This window comes from Schistocerca gregaria, chromosome 3 (genome assembly GCF_023897955.1).
Source record: "Schistocerca gregaria isolate iqSchGreg1 chromosome 3, iqSchGreg1.2, whole genome shotgun sequence".
NCBI classification, from domain to species: domain Eukaryota; kingdom Metazoa; phylum Arthropoda; class Insecta; order Orthoptera; family Acrididae; genus Schistocerca; species Schistocerca gregaria.
The window spans coordinates 604,646,243-604,664,780 of NC_064922.1; the positions used below are offsets into that span (position 1 = coordinate 604,646,243).

At 37.9% G+C, this 18,538-nt stretch overlaps 1 protein-coding gene and 1 non-coding gene across 2 annotated transcripts in view; one reads left to right on the plus strand and one right to left on the minus strand.

The window, feature by feature from the left end:
- The first annotated feature begins 5,852 nt into the window (after positions 1–5,852).
- The window catches only part of LOC126353902 (signal recognition particle receptor subunit beta-like), a 50,061-nt gene continuing 37,375 nt past the window's right edge, over positions 5,853–18,538 (plus strand). Inside the window, exons 1-2 of the mRNA XM_050003126.1 lie at positions 5,853–6,274; positions 6,405–6,571. Coding sequence (XP_049859083.1) covers positions 6,157–6,274; positions 6,405–6,571 — 285 coding nt within the window. The 5' untranslated portion in view covers positions 5,853–6,156. The remainder of the gene's footprint in view (positions 6,275–6,404; positions 6,572–18,538) is intronic.
- On the minus strand, positions 9,887–9,961 carry Trnat-ugu (transfer RNA threonine (anticodon UGU)). The gene has a single exon. It is a non-coding gene; the product is annotated as a tRNA-Thr (tRNA).

Genomic DNA, 18,538 nt, shown 5'->3' on the forward strand with positions numbered 1-18,538 from the left:
ATGTGCTCCAGTTTCACAAAGTTTCTGCAAGATGGGTGCCACGGCAGCTGACTCCTGAAATAAGAGAACGATGTGTTAATGCTTGTGATGAACTTCTTTGGCGCTTTGAACGAGAAGGTGATGGCTTCCTTGTAAGAATCGTTACTGGGGACAAAACCTGGGTTCACTTCCACCAACCAGAAATGAAGATAGCGAGCAAGGAATGGCGCCATTCCCCATCACCTAAAACTGAACAAGTTTAGAACAGAACCATCAGCAGGGGGTTATGCTGACTCTCTTTTGGGACGTCATTTTCGAGCATTACATGCGTAGAGGGACCACTATCATCAGTGAATCATACACAGATCCCCTAAAAAATCATCTGCGACCTGCAATCAAATCAAATCAACGTGCATTGCTGTCAGCAGGTGTCTTTTTGTAACATGACAATGCAAGGCCCCACACATCCCATACAACAGTTGCAACAATCGCAGACCTGCATTTTGAGTGTCTTCCTCATCCACCATACTCACCAGACCTTGTCACAAGTGATTTCTATATGTTTGGACCACTCAAAGATGCAATGGGAGGAAAGAAGTTCGTCCTGATGAAGAGGTACGTCTTGCAGTGCATGAGTGGTTGCACGGACTACCAATTGAACTTTTTTCTAAAGGAAATTATGCACTTTGTAAGCACTGGGGGACATGCATTGAGTGTGAAAGAGATTATGTTGAAAAAGATGTATACAGCTTTGTACCACTTCTGCACAGTAAATAATGTTTTAAAAAATATTTAAGTTTTTCATTTGATTCACCCTCATATATGTTTCTGTCTGGCACATAGATAGGTAACAGATACCTACGAGAAAAGTCTAATCCGTTCCAGAGATCTCTATACGTTATTCTGTCCAGCATTTGTTGGAGAAAAGTTGTGAATATTCTTCTATTTTGTGACTAAAAAGACACTAATGGGAGACATTCTTCAATACAAGCAAACGAACATAAACGCCTTTAACTATCATGACCCTGTTGTGCAAGCGTTGTCTCTTTGTCCTAGATCTGACTATCCTACTTTGCACACACTGTACAAAATATTTGCTTGTCTACCTGCATCTATTGCTACAGTAGAAAGAAGTTTTTCAAGATTGCGGCATACAAAGACAGCTGAGGTAGACAATGAAGGAGGATCGACTTAATGGCTTAGCTCTGTTGAACACTCGCCCTGACATTGAATGTCCTATTGATGATGTAATTAACCAGTTTGCCAGGAAGAATAGGCACATAGAATTAATCATTTAAGGAAGAGTACCACAACTGAAACTTTTTTATATAATAAGATGGCATTGTCCTATATATATGTATAATCAGTTTAAGTAAAACCTTCTTAAACTTTGCATGTGACTTGATTATTTTTTACTATGGTAAAAGTAAAGGTAGCTCAGGTTCCTTAGTGCCCCATCCATGAGGTTTTTCTGTATCCTCCACTGAGTGTATGAGTGTGGAACTACATGTGAAAACTAACAGATTTATGGAAATATTTAGCAACTACTATGAAACTGCACTCCCAATAAAAAAAACATAGACTGGACTCTAATAATAGAAACAAATGTTGGGTAATGACTGGAATAAAGATTTCAAGCAAGAAAAATAGAAAACTATATGATATGAGGTAGATGATGAGTTTCAGGCTTTTTAAAGAAAATACAAGAAAATACTTAAAAATGAAGACATTCAGTCTACTGGAAACAAAACTAAAGGCATATGGACAGTTGTGAAACAACAGACAGGTAATGTCACTACCAGAAATGTCAATATCATGCTGGCAAATACTTTCAACAGCAAATTTACAAACATAAGTGGCCAACTAATCAGTAAGATTACTCCAAGTAACCAAAATACAACAGCATTACCATTTAAGGTCAAGAGCTCTACTTCCGTATTCTATCTGTAACCAATGAATGAAGAAGAAATCCTGACCATCATAAAAAGATTACAAACGAAAAAGTCCTCAGGAGTAGATAGCATGCCTGATAAAATCATAAAAAGATGTAGCTAGTTAACTCATTGTAAAACCACTAACATTTTTATGCAAAGTTGACTGGCATCAGGAACTTCCCTTCTTGTCTAAAAAGTGAAACATATCTACAAGAAAGGAAACACAGCAGAAGCTGACAATTACAGGCCAGTTGCCATATTGTCTGGCTTCTCAAAAATTTTAGAGAAGGTCTTCCACAAAAGTCTTTATGAGAAAAATATCAAATCATATCCACAGCACAACATGGGATTAGGAAGAAGCCCAACCAACAGTGCTGTCTAGAAATTCCTAAGCGAAATTTACCAGCAAGTGGACAGTGGTGAATACATCACTGGTGTATGCCTTGACTTGTGGATGGAAACTCACAGTGGAAATATAACACACTGACAGCAACAAAATCACAAACCATTTCTCAGTTTACCAAGACATGAAATATGGTGTTCCCCAAGGATCGGCACTGGGACCAGTGGTGTTCCTCCAAAATGTAAATAACTTACAAAAAAACATGCAGTGTCAAAATGCTTACCAGCTAGTTGATGACACAAGCTTTATCATTACTGCCCAATCAGAAAACCTACTACAAAAAACATAACAAAGACAACAGATATCATAGCACAATGGTTCACATACGATAAATTAATCAGAAATGAAGTAAAAACCGTAGCAATAAACTTCCATAATGCTAATGAAAAGGTCTTACAAACTATAAATATCCAGTTTCAAACAAAGCTGTAAATCGAGTTGACCTGACAAAGTTTCTTGGGCTCTATATCCAGGGGGATTTCACGTGGGAACTCATACTGATAATCTCAAGTGAACACATCCTGGTATGTGATGACGATCCTTGAAAGCTGGTGTAGCAAAGTCTGCCTAAAACGTGTATGCTAGGCAAGCATCCAGTCATTCCTGAAGTATGGAATCATTTTCTGGGCAGCTTCTCCAAACACTATCAAGTTATTTATAATCCCGAAAAGAATTATAAGAATCATAGAAAGTGTCAAAAACAGAAAATATTACAAGCCAATCTTCAGAAAATTGCAAATCCTCTCACTTCCATGCCTTCACATCTATGGAACCATAGTATTAATACAGCAGTATGCGACTGAAAATCCCACAATCTTCTTCAAAAATGAAAATGTACAAACTCACAACAGAAGGCAAAAAAATGGATCTCTAAATGCGCCATACAAAAACTAAGCTCTGCCAAAGTGGAGTTTGCAGCATGGAAAAAAGATATTCTGGAAACCACCTAGTACCATACAATCAATAAACAACATGTGAGGGTTCAAAGCTGCAGTAAATATGTATTTAATTGATCACTGCCTTCAATAGTCTGAAAGAGTATTTTGATAAATTATAATGTGCCAAAGTGAATAATAAAGTACCTTGCATATCCACTGAAATGATAACAATATTGTAACCGCTGAACAAATACAAATAATGTACCAACAATAACTAGTGTAACCATAAGAGATTAATGATATTAAAAGGATAGGAAATATATTGTATTAAATGATGTCCACCATATAATGTACATTCTATGTACCAACAAGGTCTCACGGGCAAATAAATAAATTTTCAGCAGTTGTGCCACTTAGGACTCCACTCACATACAGCTATGCCTATTTTCACAAAATAGGATTCCTTTCCATCTCCTGTACCAACTACTGTTTTGATTCTGCTTTAAAGTTTGCATTTTCAAATGCAGTATTATTACTGGGTAGTGTGCCTACATTCTCTGTGATATTGTTAAATGAACATAACATCATTTGACTGTATTGTTGTTTGTTGAATTAGGACTGAGGTTGCAGCCTTCATTCCTTTTTACAAGTGATTGAGGTTATGTCATTAACGTATATATTGCAGGACATCAAGCTAAAAATTGGCCATAAATTAAGAAAAAAATGTTGGCTCCCGCAAATTTCCAGGTGTCATATCACTACCTTGTAAAAAGATTAGTTTTTCCACCTTCATGTCCTGCATTATACGTTAATGACAAAACTTCAGTCACGTGAAATGGCATAAAAGGCCGAAACCTAGGTCTTAATTAGATAAACAACAATACAGTCAAATGGTGGTGTTCTCATTTAAAGATCATTGTATGACTGCAGCATCACAAACTGTTCAGTTCCCTCTCACACTTAATAGTGCACTTTTGAAAAACGATCAAATGTGTGTACATTAAATTGCATTAGATTTACTTTTATTCTAATTGATCCATAGCGAGGTGGTCCTCCAGGGTGTGGAACATCTTAGAAAAACAGTAATAGTGATAAATATGTAGAACTGAAACAAATAAGCTAATTTACCTTCCACAGCTCCCAAGTGGAATGATCATCATTTTTTAATGAACACTATGTGAAAGAACCATTTTACAAACACTCATTTACTAAGATCTCATTAATGTACTAAAATAATGATTTTTTATTTATAAGCTAATAAACATATAATAGAACTACTACAGTACTTATTTGCATTGGATACATTAGTGCACTGAAATGGTGCAGAAGTTAGATTTTACTTATGCAGGAGTTGGCCACCAATAAATCATTTAGGCTTCTCTTAAACTGATTTTCATTAGTTGTTAAGCTTCTTATAGCTGCTGGCAAGTTATTGAAAATGTGTGTTCTTGAATAATGCACACCTTTTTGCACAAGAGTAAGTGAGTTTAAATCCTTGTGAAGATTATTCTTATTTCTAGTATTGATTCCATGAATTGAGGTGTTGGTTTGAAAAAGTGAGATATTTTTAATAATAAATTTCATTGAGAAATAAATATGCTGGGAAGCAGTAGTTAGTATCCCTAGTTCCCTAAAAAGCCATCTGCCAGATGTTCTTGAGTTCACACCACATATAACTCTCATTGCATGTTTTTGTGCCCGGAAAACTTTAGGTTGGCTTGATGAATTACACCAAAAAATAATCCCACATGACACTAAGGAATGAAAGTAAGCGTAGTATGCCAGTAGTTTCATTTTTATATCACCTATGTCTGACACAATTCGCATTGCAAATAGAGATTGTTAAACCACTTCAGCACTTCTGTGGTGTGATCCTCCTAGTTGAATTTGTTATGAAGCTGTAATCCCAAGAATTTAACACTGTCCACTTCTTCTATCTGCTTGTCATGGTATGTTAGTCATATACTAGTGGGACACTCCTTGTAAGTTCTGAACGTCATGTAGTGTTTTGTTTTCAAAGTTTAGTGACAAAGAATTAGCTAAGAACCAATTATTAATGTCCAAAAATATTTTACTAGCCGATCTTTCTTATACAACACTTCAGTTGCTATTTATTGCAATGTTTGTATCATCGGCAAACAACAGGAACTTCGTATCTGGTAATGTTACTGATGAAAGGTCATCGATATACACAGGAGAAAGTGAAGGACCTATGATGGAACCTAGTGGAACCCATATGCAATTAGTTCCCAGTTAGATGATGCGTGATAGCTTAATGCATGTCTCTTTCCTAAGGGACCAAACTGATGAGATAATTGGTCGCTAGACTAACACACTACTTAAACTAACCTACGCTTTGGCCAACACACATACCATGACCGAAAGGGGGCTCGAACCCCGGCAGGAGGGGCCGCGCAATTCGTGGCATGGTGCCTCTAACCGCGTCTCACTTTTGAAAGCATACTAAGTATTTGGTACCGTATTTACTTAACACGTGTATATTATAGAATAATACTGTATGAAAATTCTTCTTAAATAATCATTATGTTACTTTAGTCACCAAGCTACATGTATAGCCTTCGCTGTTCGCTCGTTACACGTCCACAGTCCACACAGACCAGTGACCAGTGCATACGGATCAAGAAAAGTCAGAGATAGAACACCGCATTGTAGTGCATGACACAGATGTGCATGTTTCTGGTGTATGAAAAACTTTGAACTTGTATGAGAATGTTTATGAAAAAACTATATTAAATCCAATGCTTCTGTATTTTGTTATACACAACCTCATTGTCGAATTCATACGGAAACCCATATAAGTGAAACAAATTTCAACCACAAACGCATTAACATGCTCCTTGCTGTTGTTTATTTCCACTGAGTCTGTAGATCACACACTTGTTCCAGTCATACTTTGCGTGCTGTTGTCTGCTGCTTCTGTACGTAAATTAGCGTTCGCGAGATGGAACACGATACAGCTAGTAAAGCAGAACCACAACCAGGACCGTCATTAGTAAAAGTAAAAGACTCTCAGTTAATTGGGATTGTAATTGCTGTCCTCGTCATATTTATTACTTTGGGTAAGTGGAAGTACTTTAATTTAGAACAAATTCTGAATATTAGATGCTGTCAGTCGTGTATTAAAATGTTGTGAGCAGAGGAACATAAACTTTGATAAAAGACCATACATTCGTGTTTTATCCCAATTAGTGTTACTTGCCATATGGAGAAGGCAAAGGAGTGCCAGAAGAGGTATACTGCTTGTTGGACTGAGTGATTCCGGCAAGACCCTAATATTTTCAAGGCTTTTGCACTCTAAATACGTGTTAACACATACGTCTATAAAAGAAAATATTGAAGATCTGGTGCTGAACAACGTGAGTAATCTGTCAACATTATTTTATCTTTCACAGTTGAGCTGAAATAGTCTAAGTTAAGTGATTGGAGTAGGAAAGTCAACTGCATTTAAATTGTAGTCTGAGAGACGAGAAAACAATGACAGAAGGGTTAAAAGGTTTTGCACACGGATTTTTACTGATGTTATGCCACTGTACACTAGTCGTGAAGGTAACATATTAATAGTTTGGTGAGGGCTACCATATGTAATTGAAATTTAGCAATATTAGTGGCCAACACATATACATTCCACCATTACTCATAAACTTTTGTGGTTTCAATCTCTGCATTAAATATACACCACCAAGGATCAAATTGTACTTCAAATGTCTTACCAAATATTGTGTGTTTGGTTGTACGTATGGACAGTTCAGATGCTGTGTACGTCATATTCCAGAAGGAAAATGCAGGGATTAATCTTTTGAAAAGGACACAGCTGATTTCCTCCTTAATCTGAATGTGCAGTTCCTCCCCAATCACCAATGATAGCCATAATTTTCCATTCTAGAAGGCATTTAATACAGTTCAACACTGTCACTTAGTGAACAAAATACGAGAATGTACAGTCTCAGACCAGACCAGTCTTGTGACTGGATTCACAACTTCCAACAAATACATCTCAACTTCTAAAGTCGTAAGACGTTAAGGTCATTTTGGTAATACGTCAAGGGAGTGTTACCAAGGTCACAACAGTTCACTACATGTATGTAAATCATCTGAACAAAGTGATATGCTCTGTGAGCCTGTTTGCTGATATGCTGTTGTGTGCAGGAAAGTACCTATTCCAGGAATGTGCTGTGGAAGATCTCCTAAAGGATGACCCTTGTTGCACATGAATGTCACATATATGGGACATAAATGTGCCAAAGATGCATTAATATTCAGTTGTGCTGTTGATGAAAAATTATAAAGTGTGTAATAGTATCCATCTGGTGTCACCTGGAGTGCAACTGTCGCATAAAACTAGTTGCATGAAAATTAGGTGTCAGGTTGAGATTCGTTGCATGAATTCCAAGGAAGTATAACTTATCCACAAAAGAAGTTTTCTATCATTTCATTATATGTTTATCTGGGCAACAATTACTTTATTTATTTTCTGATACATTTTGGCCATTAGCCACCTTCAAAAGGACGTGACACAAATTTATGTAAAGTGTCTCATCAGTGTTGTTGTTACATCTCAAGTGCAAAATAATGAAACTTAGTGCAAGATTTTGCACTTAAACCTCATCATAAGTATATGTAACACATTGCACATAAAACCAGCGTCAACTTACAATTAAAACTAACCACATTGACAAGATACTTTCTATCAATCCATTTCATCTCCCTTTGAAGATGACTAGTAGCCAAAACAAAACTTGACATCATCATCATTTAAGACTGATTATGCTTTTCAGTGTCAGTCTGGATCATAGTCCCCCTTATAAAATTCCTCCATGATCCCCTATTCAGTGCTAACATTGGTGTGTCTTCTGATGTTAAGCCTGTTGCTTCAAAATCATTCTTAACCAAATCGAGGTACCTTCTCTTTGGTCTACCCCGACTCCTACTATCCTCTACTGCTGAACCCATGAGGCTCTTGGGTAACGTTGTTTCTCCCATGCGTGTAACATGACCCCACCATCTAAGCCTGTTCGCCCTGACTACTACATCTATATAGTTCATTCCCAGTTTTTCTTTGATTTCCTCATTGTGGACATGCTCCTGCCATTGTTCCCATCTACTAGTACCTGCAATCATCCTAGCTACTTTCATATCCATAACCTCAACCTTATTGATAAAGTAACCTGAATCCACCCAGCTTTCGCTCCCATACAACAAAGTTGGTCGAAAGATTGATCGGTGCACAGGTAACTAGTCTTGGTACTGACTTCCTTCTTGCAGAAGAGATTAGATCGTAGCTGAGCTCTCATTGCATTAGCTTTGCTACACCTTGCTTCCAGTTCTTTCACGATATTTCCATCATGTGAGAATATGCATCCTAAGTACTTGGAATTGTCCACCTGTTCTAACTTTGTTCCTCATATTTGGCACTCAATCCGTTTATATTTCTTTCCCACTGACATTACCTTTGTTTTGGAGATGCCAATCTTCATACTATAGTCCTTACATTTCTGATCTAGCTCTGAAATATTACTTTGCAAACTTTCAATCAAATCTGTCATCACAACTAAGTCATCTGCATATGCGAGACTGCTTATTTTGTGTTCATGTATCTTAATCTCACCCAGCCAGTCTTTTGTTTTCAACATATGATCCATAAATAATATGAACAACAGTGGACATAGGCTGCAGTCTTGTTTTACCCCTGAAACTACTCTGAACCATGAACTCAATTTACCGTCAACTCTAATTGCTGCCTGACTATCTATGTAAAGAGCTTTAGTTGCTTGCAAAAGTTTCCCTCCTATTCTATAATCTTGTAGAACAGACAATAACTTCCTCCTAGGAACCTGGTCATATGCCTTTTCTAGATCTATAAAGCATAGATACAATTCCCTGTTCCGTTATTTGCCGTAAGCTAAAGATCTGGTCCTGACAACCTCTGAGTCCTAAACCCACACTGATTTTCATCCAATTTGTCCTCAACTAATACTCGACTTTCCTTTCAACAATCCCTGACAAGATTTTACCCACAATGCTGATTAAAGAGATACCCCTGTAGTTGTTACAATCTTTTCTGTTTCCATGTTTAAAGATTGGTGTGATTACTGCTTTTGTCCAGTCTGATGGAACCTGTCCCGACTCCCACGCCATTTCAATTATCCTGTATAGCCATTTAAGACATGACATTCCACTGTATTTGATGAGTTCTTACTTAATCTCATCTACCCCAGCCACTTTATCACACTGCAATCTATTGACAATTTTCTCCACTTCCTCAAATGTGATCCTGTTTCCATCATCATTCCTATCCCATTGCACATCGAAATTTGAAACGTTACTGATCATATTTTCACCTACATTGAGCAACTCTTCAAAATATTCCCTCCATTTGCCCACGGCATCAGCAGGATTCACCAGCGGTTTTCCTGACCTGTCCAAAATACTTGTCATTTCCTTCTTACCTCCCTTTCGAAGACTGCTAATTACACTACAGAATGGTTTTCCAGCAGCTTGACCCAAAGTCTCCAACCTGTTTCCAAAGTCTTCCCAAGATTTCTTCTTGGATGCTGCAATTATCTGTTTCGCTTTGTTTCTTTCTTCAACATAACTCTCTCTTTACAATGAAATGAACACCCTTAGCTGCTTACAGGCATTGACATACGTCAATGGGCACAGACGAAAATGTGTGCCCCAACCGGGACTCGAACCCGGAATCTCCTGCTCACATGGCAGACGCTCTATCCATCTGAGCCACCGAGGGCACAGAGGATGGTATCCCGACTGTCAGGACCACTTACTTGGACACTCACACATTGCCCGTGGTTCATGAACTAGGACATGACAACAGGAACCCACTCCATGAACCACAAAAAAAAAAAAAATAAATAAATAAAATGTTTGTGGTCTACACAGGTACAGAACTAAATTATGTGAGGACTAATATGACTGATGTAAATAAATTTTGCATTCGTTGGATATATTTACATCAAAATTTGCAAAACATTTACTTGACCAGTTCTTGGGTATTGGTTATTTATCCGAGACCCTTACAAGGTAGGATTAACAGAGGATCTAAAGAAGTGGTATGTTTTTGTCACATGTTTTGTTTAGTAAGTGTAGCAGCATTGTGGAAATGCTCGCCAAACTTATCCTGCAGGTACTATAATGCATTATGTTGAAATTTTGAAAATATGCACTCCAAGACCGTGACTGTGGTGGAAAAATCGGTGATATTAGAGTTCAAGAAGAGTCTTACTGACAGTTGTTCACATGAACCATTTGTGAGTGGATGAAAAATGGAGAAGAAGATAGTGCTTCTGAGAGTATGTACACTCTGCCGCACACTGTAATATAAGTAGCAGAGGGAGATGTAGATGCATTAATTGAACTGTTCATATATGCTTATTAAAATCTGGCAATATTTACAAAAAGAAACAATTTTTATTGATATGCTGCTTGTTTTTTCCTTTGCTAACTGATTTTCAACTTCTTGGCTGTCATCGGGTGACAGCTGACTGTCACAACCACATTATTTTGATGACAGAAATACTTGTTCACATAAAAGTTAATACATTCAAAACTGAAAAATTGGTCTCAAACACTGATTTGACCTACATATAGTAATAATAAAATTCATTTTTATCATTATAATTATCTAGGTCTTTCATGTGTGTATAAAATAAGCTCAGTTTAACAGAGGGGAAAGAAATTGAATTTGATCATTTAAAACTAATCTGGAAATATGTGTCATACAAGCATGCCAGTTTATTTACAAACGTGTGATTTCCTTCCTTTCTTAGTTATATAAAGAACACTGTCTAGTACACCACGTGAATAGTTTTCCACAAGAAAATGCCAACAAAGTTTGAATGTGCTTTTTTCCCTACAGCTTCTCTAATGTTCAAAAGACTTGAAAGGCCACAGGTCTTCTAATTTGAAATTTATTTTCTGTTTTCAAGTATTCTATGTATTATTGATGTCACAGTTAATAAGAAGTAAATGATAAACAATACAGCACAGTAATAAAGATAACATTTAAAGCTTACACATGTACATACAGAGTATAAGTTAAATTTTAGTGTCTTATTTTGCACAATCTATGTATTCCTCTATGGTATAAAATGCCTTTTTTTAAGCCACTTTACGGAACATTCCTGGGCTGAGAGGAATGCTTGATACGAATCATATTTGACCACCAACGTAATGTTAATGGTCTCTGTAATGTCACTTTGTGGTACATATATTCACAGTATTGTTGTTAGTTGCCAAAGCCAATGAATTTGATACAAAAAAAACCTTGTTATGGTGACATATTATGGTGACATATTGATCTGTAGCCCAACCTGTTTGAAAAACTCACCGATAACATCCCGTTAAAGTCGCTATATTGTTTACAGTGTTGGTTACATGTTTCCTATGTTACTGGTCAGACCCGATGTCTCATATAGAACATTTCTCTAATCCACATTCCTGAAGGTTGTGAAGGAGATACACAGTGCATTGAACAGTATAACTTGCTGGTATGCACAGTTAGCAGAAGTCTTACTTAGTATGGAAAATAGCTAGTCAGTCTTGCATGTATTATAATGAAACAACTTCCTCAATTTGTGACACTCAGTGTTTTCTTTTGTGTATAGTTGGCCACTCAATATAAATAATATGGGGCCTGTAATGACACTGAGTTTCTTGAATAGTGGCCTTCAGGCTATCTGCTTTACATCCGACTGCCTTTCTCTGACACACACAAGCTCTTTTTGCCCTGGATGAACTGCCCCCAAGGAGTATGTAGTAAGTTATGTTGCTATGACAGAATGCGTAATAGGGGCTAAGCACCATGTTTTCACTTTCACATACTCTAAATTTGTATAACAAATATGACTCTCTCACTCTATAGCACACACAGTGTCTGTGTGATGGTTTAATGTTAATTTAGAATGCAAGTATACACCCAGCAGTTTAACAGACACAAGTCAGTATAAGAGTAATATGAAGATTATTTTTTCACTTTCATTCTGATTTGCGCCTAATTCTTTATCTTTAAATAAAGTACTGGGAATTCTGAGATTGGTTTTTCTTTATTAATGTAGTTATTCTGTCATTTCCAGTTGCATTGAATGTGTAAGGATTTAATTGCAGATTTGATGGCATTATACTAGACAGGTTGTTCGCATAGAATAGGCCTGCGATAATTTCTTGCCTGTTGTAAGACATGAGTAAAAGGAGTCTTATGCCCAGTCATGCTTTTACATTGATGATGTGGCTGTTATTGGGATACCTATCAGTTTCAGCTCATTTCAAACTTTTCTCTCAACTTTTTTGGCTTAGTTAATTATGGTCTTCTTTTAGGGTTTGGCCTCCGCTTTTCTAAATTTCACAGGAATGTGGGCCTTTGAGGAACGACACCCGACATGGTGCATAATGTATCCACCGAGCACTCATTATTGTAGCCCAATGACAGTGCAGGGACCAGAATGCTGATTCCTGAACTGTGACCACCTCATGTAAGTTGAGAGTAAATGCTTGTCCAATATGGGACACGGGGACTTCGGGCAATGGCTACTAGTCTTGTAGCTGAGGTCATGCCAAGATGGCCGTATCAACAGATATAGAACAAGATTTTAAAGCAGAGGCTTACAATCCCATGGCATTGCCTTCTTTTGCCACACCATCTACATCTACATCAATACCCTGAGAAATATCATGAAGTAGATGGCAGAGAGTACATCAGATTCTATCATTATTAGAGTTTCTTCCCCTTCCATTCATGAGCACGATAAGAATGATTATTTGAATGCCTCTGTGTGTGCTGCAATTATTCTAATCTTGTTCTCAAGAGCAATATGTGGGGTTTGTAGTATATTCCTAGAGCCATCACTTAAATCCAGTTCTTGAAAGTTTGTTAGTAGACTTTCTTGGGATAGCATATGTGTATCTTGAAGAATTTGCACATTCACTTTTTTCAGCATCACTGTGCTGCTCTTCTCTCTATACAATTGCTATCTGCTGTTAGCCCCATTTCGTACGAGTCTCACACACTATAGCAATGTTCTGGAATGATTCGCATGAGTGACTTGTAAGCAATCTCCTTTGTAGACTGATTGCACTTCCCTAGTATTCTACCAATAAACTGAAGTTTAGCATCTGCTTTACCCATAACAGAGCCTATATGTGAACATTCCATTTCATATCCGTGCAAAGTATTACACCCAGGTATTTGTATGAGTTTACTAACTCACGCTGTGATTCACTGATATTGTAATTGTAGGATACTATTCTTTTTCATTTTGTGAAATGCACAGTTTTACATTTCTGAACATTTAAAGCAAGTTGACAGTTTTTGCATCAGTTTGAAATTGTATCAAGATCTGACTGAATATTTATGCATCTCCTTAAAAACCTGAGGTTACTGTTAATATTGTCCACAAGGTAATTAATATACGACTTGAGCAGGAAGGGTCCCAACACGCTGCCCTCGGCACAGCTGAAGTTACTTCTACATCAGATGACAACTTCCATCCAAGATAACATGCTGCATCGTCCCTGCCAAAAAGTCAATAATCCATTCACGAATTGCAGTTGATTCCCGTCCATTCAAAATTGCAGTTGATTCCATGGTGATAAAAGTAAACATAGATGTATTACTGAGTCAAACGCTCTTCGGAAATTAAGAAATACGTCTACTGCACCTACCTGCCTACCCTGATCCAAAGCTTTCAATGTTTGACATTGGGTTTCACATGATCTACATCTACATGACTACTCTGCAATTCACATTTAAGTGCTTGGCAGAGGGTTCATCTAACCACAATCATACTATCTCTCTGCTGTTCCACTCCCGAACAGCGCGCGGGAAAATTGAACACCTAAACCTTTCTGTTCGAGCTCTGATTTCTCTTATTTTATTTTGATGATCATTCCTACCTATGTAGGTTGGGCTCAACAAAATATTTTCGCATTCGGAAGAGAAAGTTGGTGACTGAAATTTCGTAAAAAGGTCTCGCCGCGACGAAAAATGTCTTTGCTGTAATGACTTCCATCCCAACTCGCGTATCATGTCTGCCACACTCTCTCCCCTATTACGTGATAATACAAAACGAGCTGCCCTTTTTTGCACCCTTTCGATGTCCTCCGTCAATCCCACCTGGTTAGGATCCCACACCGCGCAGCAATATTCTAACAGAGGACGAACGAGAGTAGTGTAAGTTGTCTCTTTAGTGGACTTCTTGCATCTTCTAAGTGTGCTGCCAATGAAACGCAACCTTTGGCTCGCCTTCCCCACAATATTATCTATGTGGTCCTTCCAACTGAAGTTGTTCGTAATTTTAATACCCAGGTACTTAGTTGAATTGACAGCCTTGAGAATTGTACTATTTATCGAGTAATCAAATTCCAACGGATTTCTTTTGGAACTCATGTGGATCATCTCACACTTTTCGTTATTTAGCGTCAACTGCCACCTGCCACACCATACAGCAATCTTTTCTAAATCGCTTTGCAACTGATACTGGTCTTTGGGTGACCTTACTAGACGGTAAATTACAGCATCATCTGCGAACAATCTAAGAGAACTGCTCAGATTGTCACCCAGGTCATTTATATAGATCGGGAACAGCAGAGGTCCCAGGACGCTTCCCTGGGGAACACCTGATATCACTTCAGTTTTACTCTATGATTTGCCGTATATTACTACGAACTGCGACCTTCCTGACAGGAAATCACGAATCCAGTCACACAACTGAGATGATACCCCATAGGTCTGCAGCTTGATTAGAAGCCGCTTGTGAGGAACGGTGTCAAAAGCTTTCCGGAAATCTAGAAATACGGAATCAACTTGAGATCCCCTGTCGATAGCGGCCATTACTTCGTGCGAATAAAGAGCTAGCTGCGTTGCACAAGAGCAATGTTTTCTGAAGTCATGCTGATTATGTGTCAATAGATCGTTCCCTTCGAGGTGATTCATAATGTTTGAATACAGTATATGCTCCAAACCCCTACTGCAAACCGACGTCAATGATATAGGTCTGTAGTTAGATGGATTACTCCTACTACTCTTCTTAAACACTGGTGCGACCTGCGCAATTTTCCAATCTGTAGGTACAGATCTATCGGTGAGCGAGCAGTTGTATATGAGTGCTAAGTAGGGAGCTATAGTATCAGCGTAATCTGAAAGGAACCTAATCGGTATACAATCTGGACCTGAAGACTAACCCGTATCAAGCGATTTGAGTTGCTTCGCAACCCCTAAGGTATCTACTTCTAAGAAACTCATGCTAGCAGATGTTCGTGTTTCAGATTCTGGAATATTCCATTCGTCTTCCCTGGTGAAGGAATTTCGGAAAACTGCATTCAATAACTCCGCTTTAGCGGCACAGTCGTCGGTAACAATACCATCGGCACTGCGCAGCGAAGGTATTGACTGTGTCTTGCCGCTTTTGTACTTTACATACGACCACAATTTCTTCGGATTTTCTACCAAATTTCGAGACAATGTTTCATTGTGGAACCTATTAAAGGCATCTCGCATCGAAGTACGTGCCAAATTTCGCGCGTCTGTAAATTTTAGCCGATCTTCGGGATTTCGCGTTCTTCTGAACTTCGCATGCTTTTTCCATTGCCTCTGCAACGGCGTTCGGACCTTTTTTGTGTACCACGGGGGATCCGTTCCATCTCTTACCAATTTATGAGGTATGAATCTCTCAATTGCTGTTGATACTGTATCTTTGAATTTGAGCCACATCTCGTCTACATTTGCTTAGTCAGTTCGGAAGGAATGGAGATTGTCTTTTAGGAAGGCTTCTAGTGACACTTTATCCGCTTTTTTAAATAAAATTATTTTGCATTTGTTTCTGATGGATTTGGAAGAAACTGTATTTAACCTAGCTACAACGACCTTGTGATAACTAATCCCTGTATCAGTCATGATGCTCTCTATCAGCTCTGTATTGTTTGTGGCTAAGAGGGCAAGTGTGTTTTCGCAACCATTTACAATTCATGTTTTTGGAATCTATGCAGGTTGGCATGGGGGAGGTCATTCTGTTTGATCTCAGTATATGGTCTAAGATTCTACAACAAATCAGTGGCAAAGGTATTGGATGATAGATCATTTGTACTACCCTTCTTGTAGATGGGTGTTACTCGCGGCTTCTTCCAGCTACTGGGCACAGTCTTTCTTTTAAGGGATCTATGATAGATTACAGTTAAAAGGGTGTCTAACTGAGCAGCAAATTCAATGTAGAATCTGATATTGATTCCGTCAGGCCCTGCGGCTTTGTTTAGTTTTAATGATTTCAAATGTTTCTCAATACCACTGACATTAATGCTGATCTCATTCATCTTTTCAATAGTACAAGAAATAAATTGGGGCAAATCTCTTGGTTTTTCTTTTGCAAGGGAACATTTTAAAACACAGCTTTTGCTTTGCTACCCTCAATTTAAATTCGTCTCATTGGGCAGGCACTGGACACTCACTTTTTTGCCACTAACGACCTTTAAATATGACCAATATTTCTTTGGGCCTTGTGAAAGATTATATGACAGTATTATGCAATGGTAGTCAAGGCTTTGCTCGCTGCTCTCTTTGATAGATAGCCAAGTCTGTTCATTCAGCATCTCTCTATCTATAGTCCTGTACTTCGTTTTGCACATATTATGCAGTAACCTCTGTTTCTTAATAAATTTCCTTGCCATGACTGTATACCATGGAGGGTCCCTCTCATTATGAACCATTCTGCTGGGTACATATATATATATATATATATATATATATATATATATATATATATATATATATATATATATATATATATATATATATAGTGCATGGTCCACCATGCTTTTAAAGAACCATATTTCTTCTACATGCTCTTCCTTTGCTGAAAGTTTAAAAGTTTCTCATTGAAATATGACACTATTGATGTTTTATCTAGCATGCATCATTTGCTCCAAAGTGTGCCACAATCTGCAGGTGTTTACAGCCTGTTCCCTCAGCGGATTCCAGAATAGTCCCTTCAGCATGTTGAATGAAACCCTAGGCATACACACTGAGCACACCCGTGTCCTTTCTTGTCCCTTGCTGCCATTTTCCTAAGGGGTACTATCATTCACCATACAGTTGAACTGCAGATGATTAATAGAACCCTACCCTTTTGCATTTGTCTCCTTTTGAAGTCAGACTAAACAGGTCTCCTCAAGACAAGTGAAGTGAGTCTCACAGGGTAAGTTTCAGTGAAAGACAGCATCTCTAACTTGTTGGTTAAGGGGTCGGTGAAACACACTCGGTGCTCTCTTGTCCCCATTGACAGTGTATAGGACACCTAGATCTGCCATTGAAATACCACTCGCAGTCAAGTGGACGGGTAATGACAGGTCCCCTACTGTCTGCAGAGGAGACTGGATCCACAGGAGAGGATAGTACTTGAGGTACCTTGGGTACCGGTACCACAGGTTCAGGACTCTCTGGAGGTTTTCTAGGACATTGATTTGCAGTAGCTACCAACCATTTGACAGTAGTCGGGGCGATTTCCAGCTGCGTATGAATATCAGCCAACTCATCCTGTGTTAGAGAATGGCATTCACAGTGGGGCTGCACTTTGGCTAGTGCAGTGTATTACAGAACAGTAAACAAATAGCTTTAAGCTAAGCCTCCTTATCATCTTTTGTGTCTGTTAAGCTAAGAAACTAGTATTTCTCTGTAAAAACTGAAGCAAATACACAAAATGAGGTTTCTATCAAGGCAACAGAATCTTTGTTAAAAATTACTAATTTCCTAAATCTTTTTGAGGTTAATTTTAGTTGTAAACAAACTCAAAAATGGAGTTAATCTATCGGAAAGGTATATAATATAGACTCCTCTTTAAGGAAAAACGAGATGTAACACACTATGTTAGTTAGAATACCAGCTACAGTAACTAAATCACAAACATTGATTTGCTACAAATTAGATTATGCACGGCAAGTAACTGAAATAAAAAAAAAGTAAGTTTATTTGCATTCGTATGCAACGAAATTTGGGTTGATCTATTCTTTCGCAGTAACGGTGAATCACAAATGCTGATTTGCTATGAAATAAGTTATTCAGAAACACCCCCACCTGTAATTTAAAAACAAGAGTGTTTTGTAAGTGTCCAAAAATTCTAAAAATAACACATTTCTCAAATAATTATGCAATGAAATTATAGAATGATGGCTTTGAATAAGGGTAGGCCTATTGTTCTCTAAAAAAAACATAGGGTGAAAAGCAAGGCAAAATGTAGCTGTACAATGCGACCAGTTCTTGGTATGCTCCAAAATTCATGGAAGACCTTTTGCATGACAAAACCACTTTCTTTCATTGATGATAC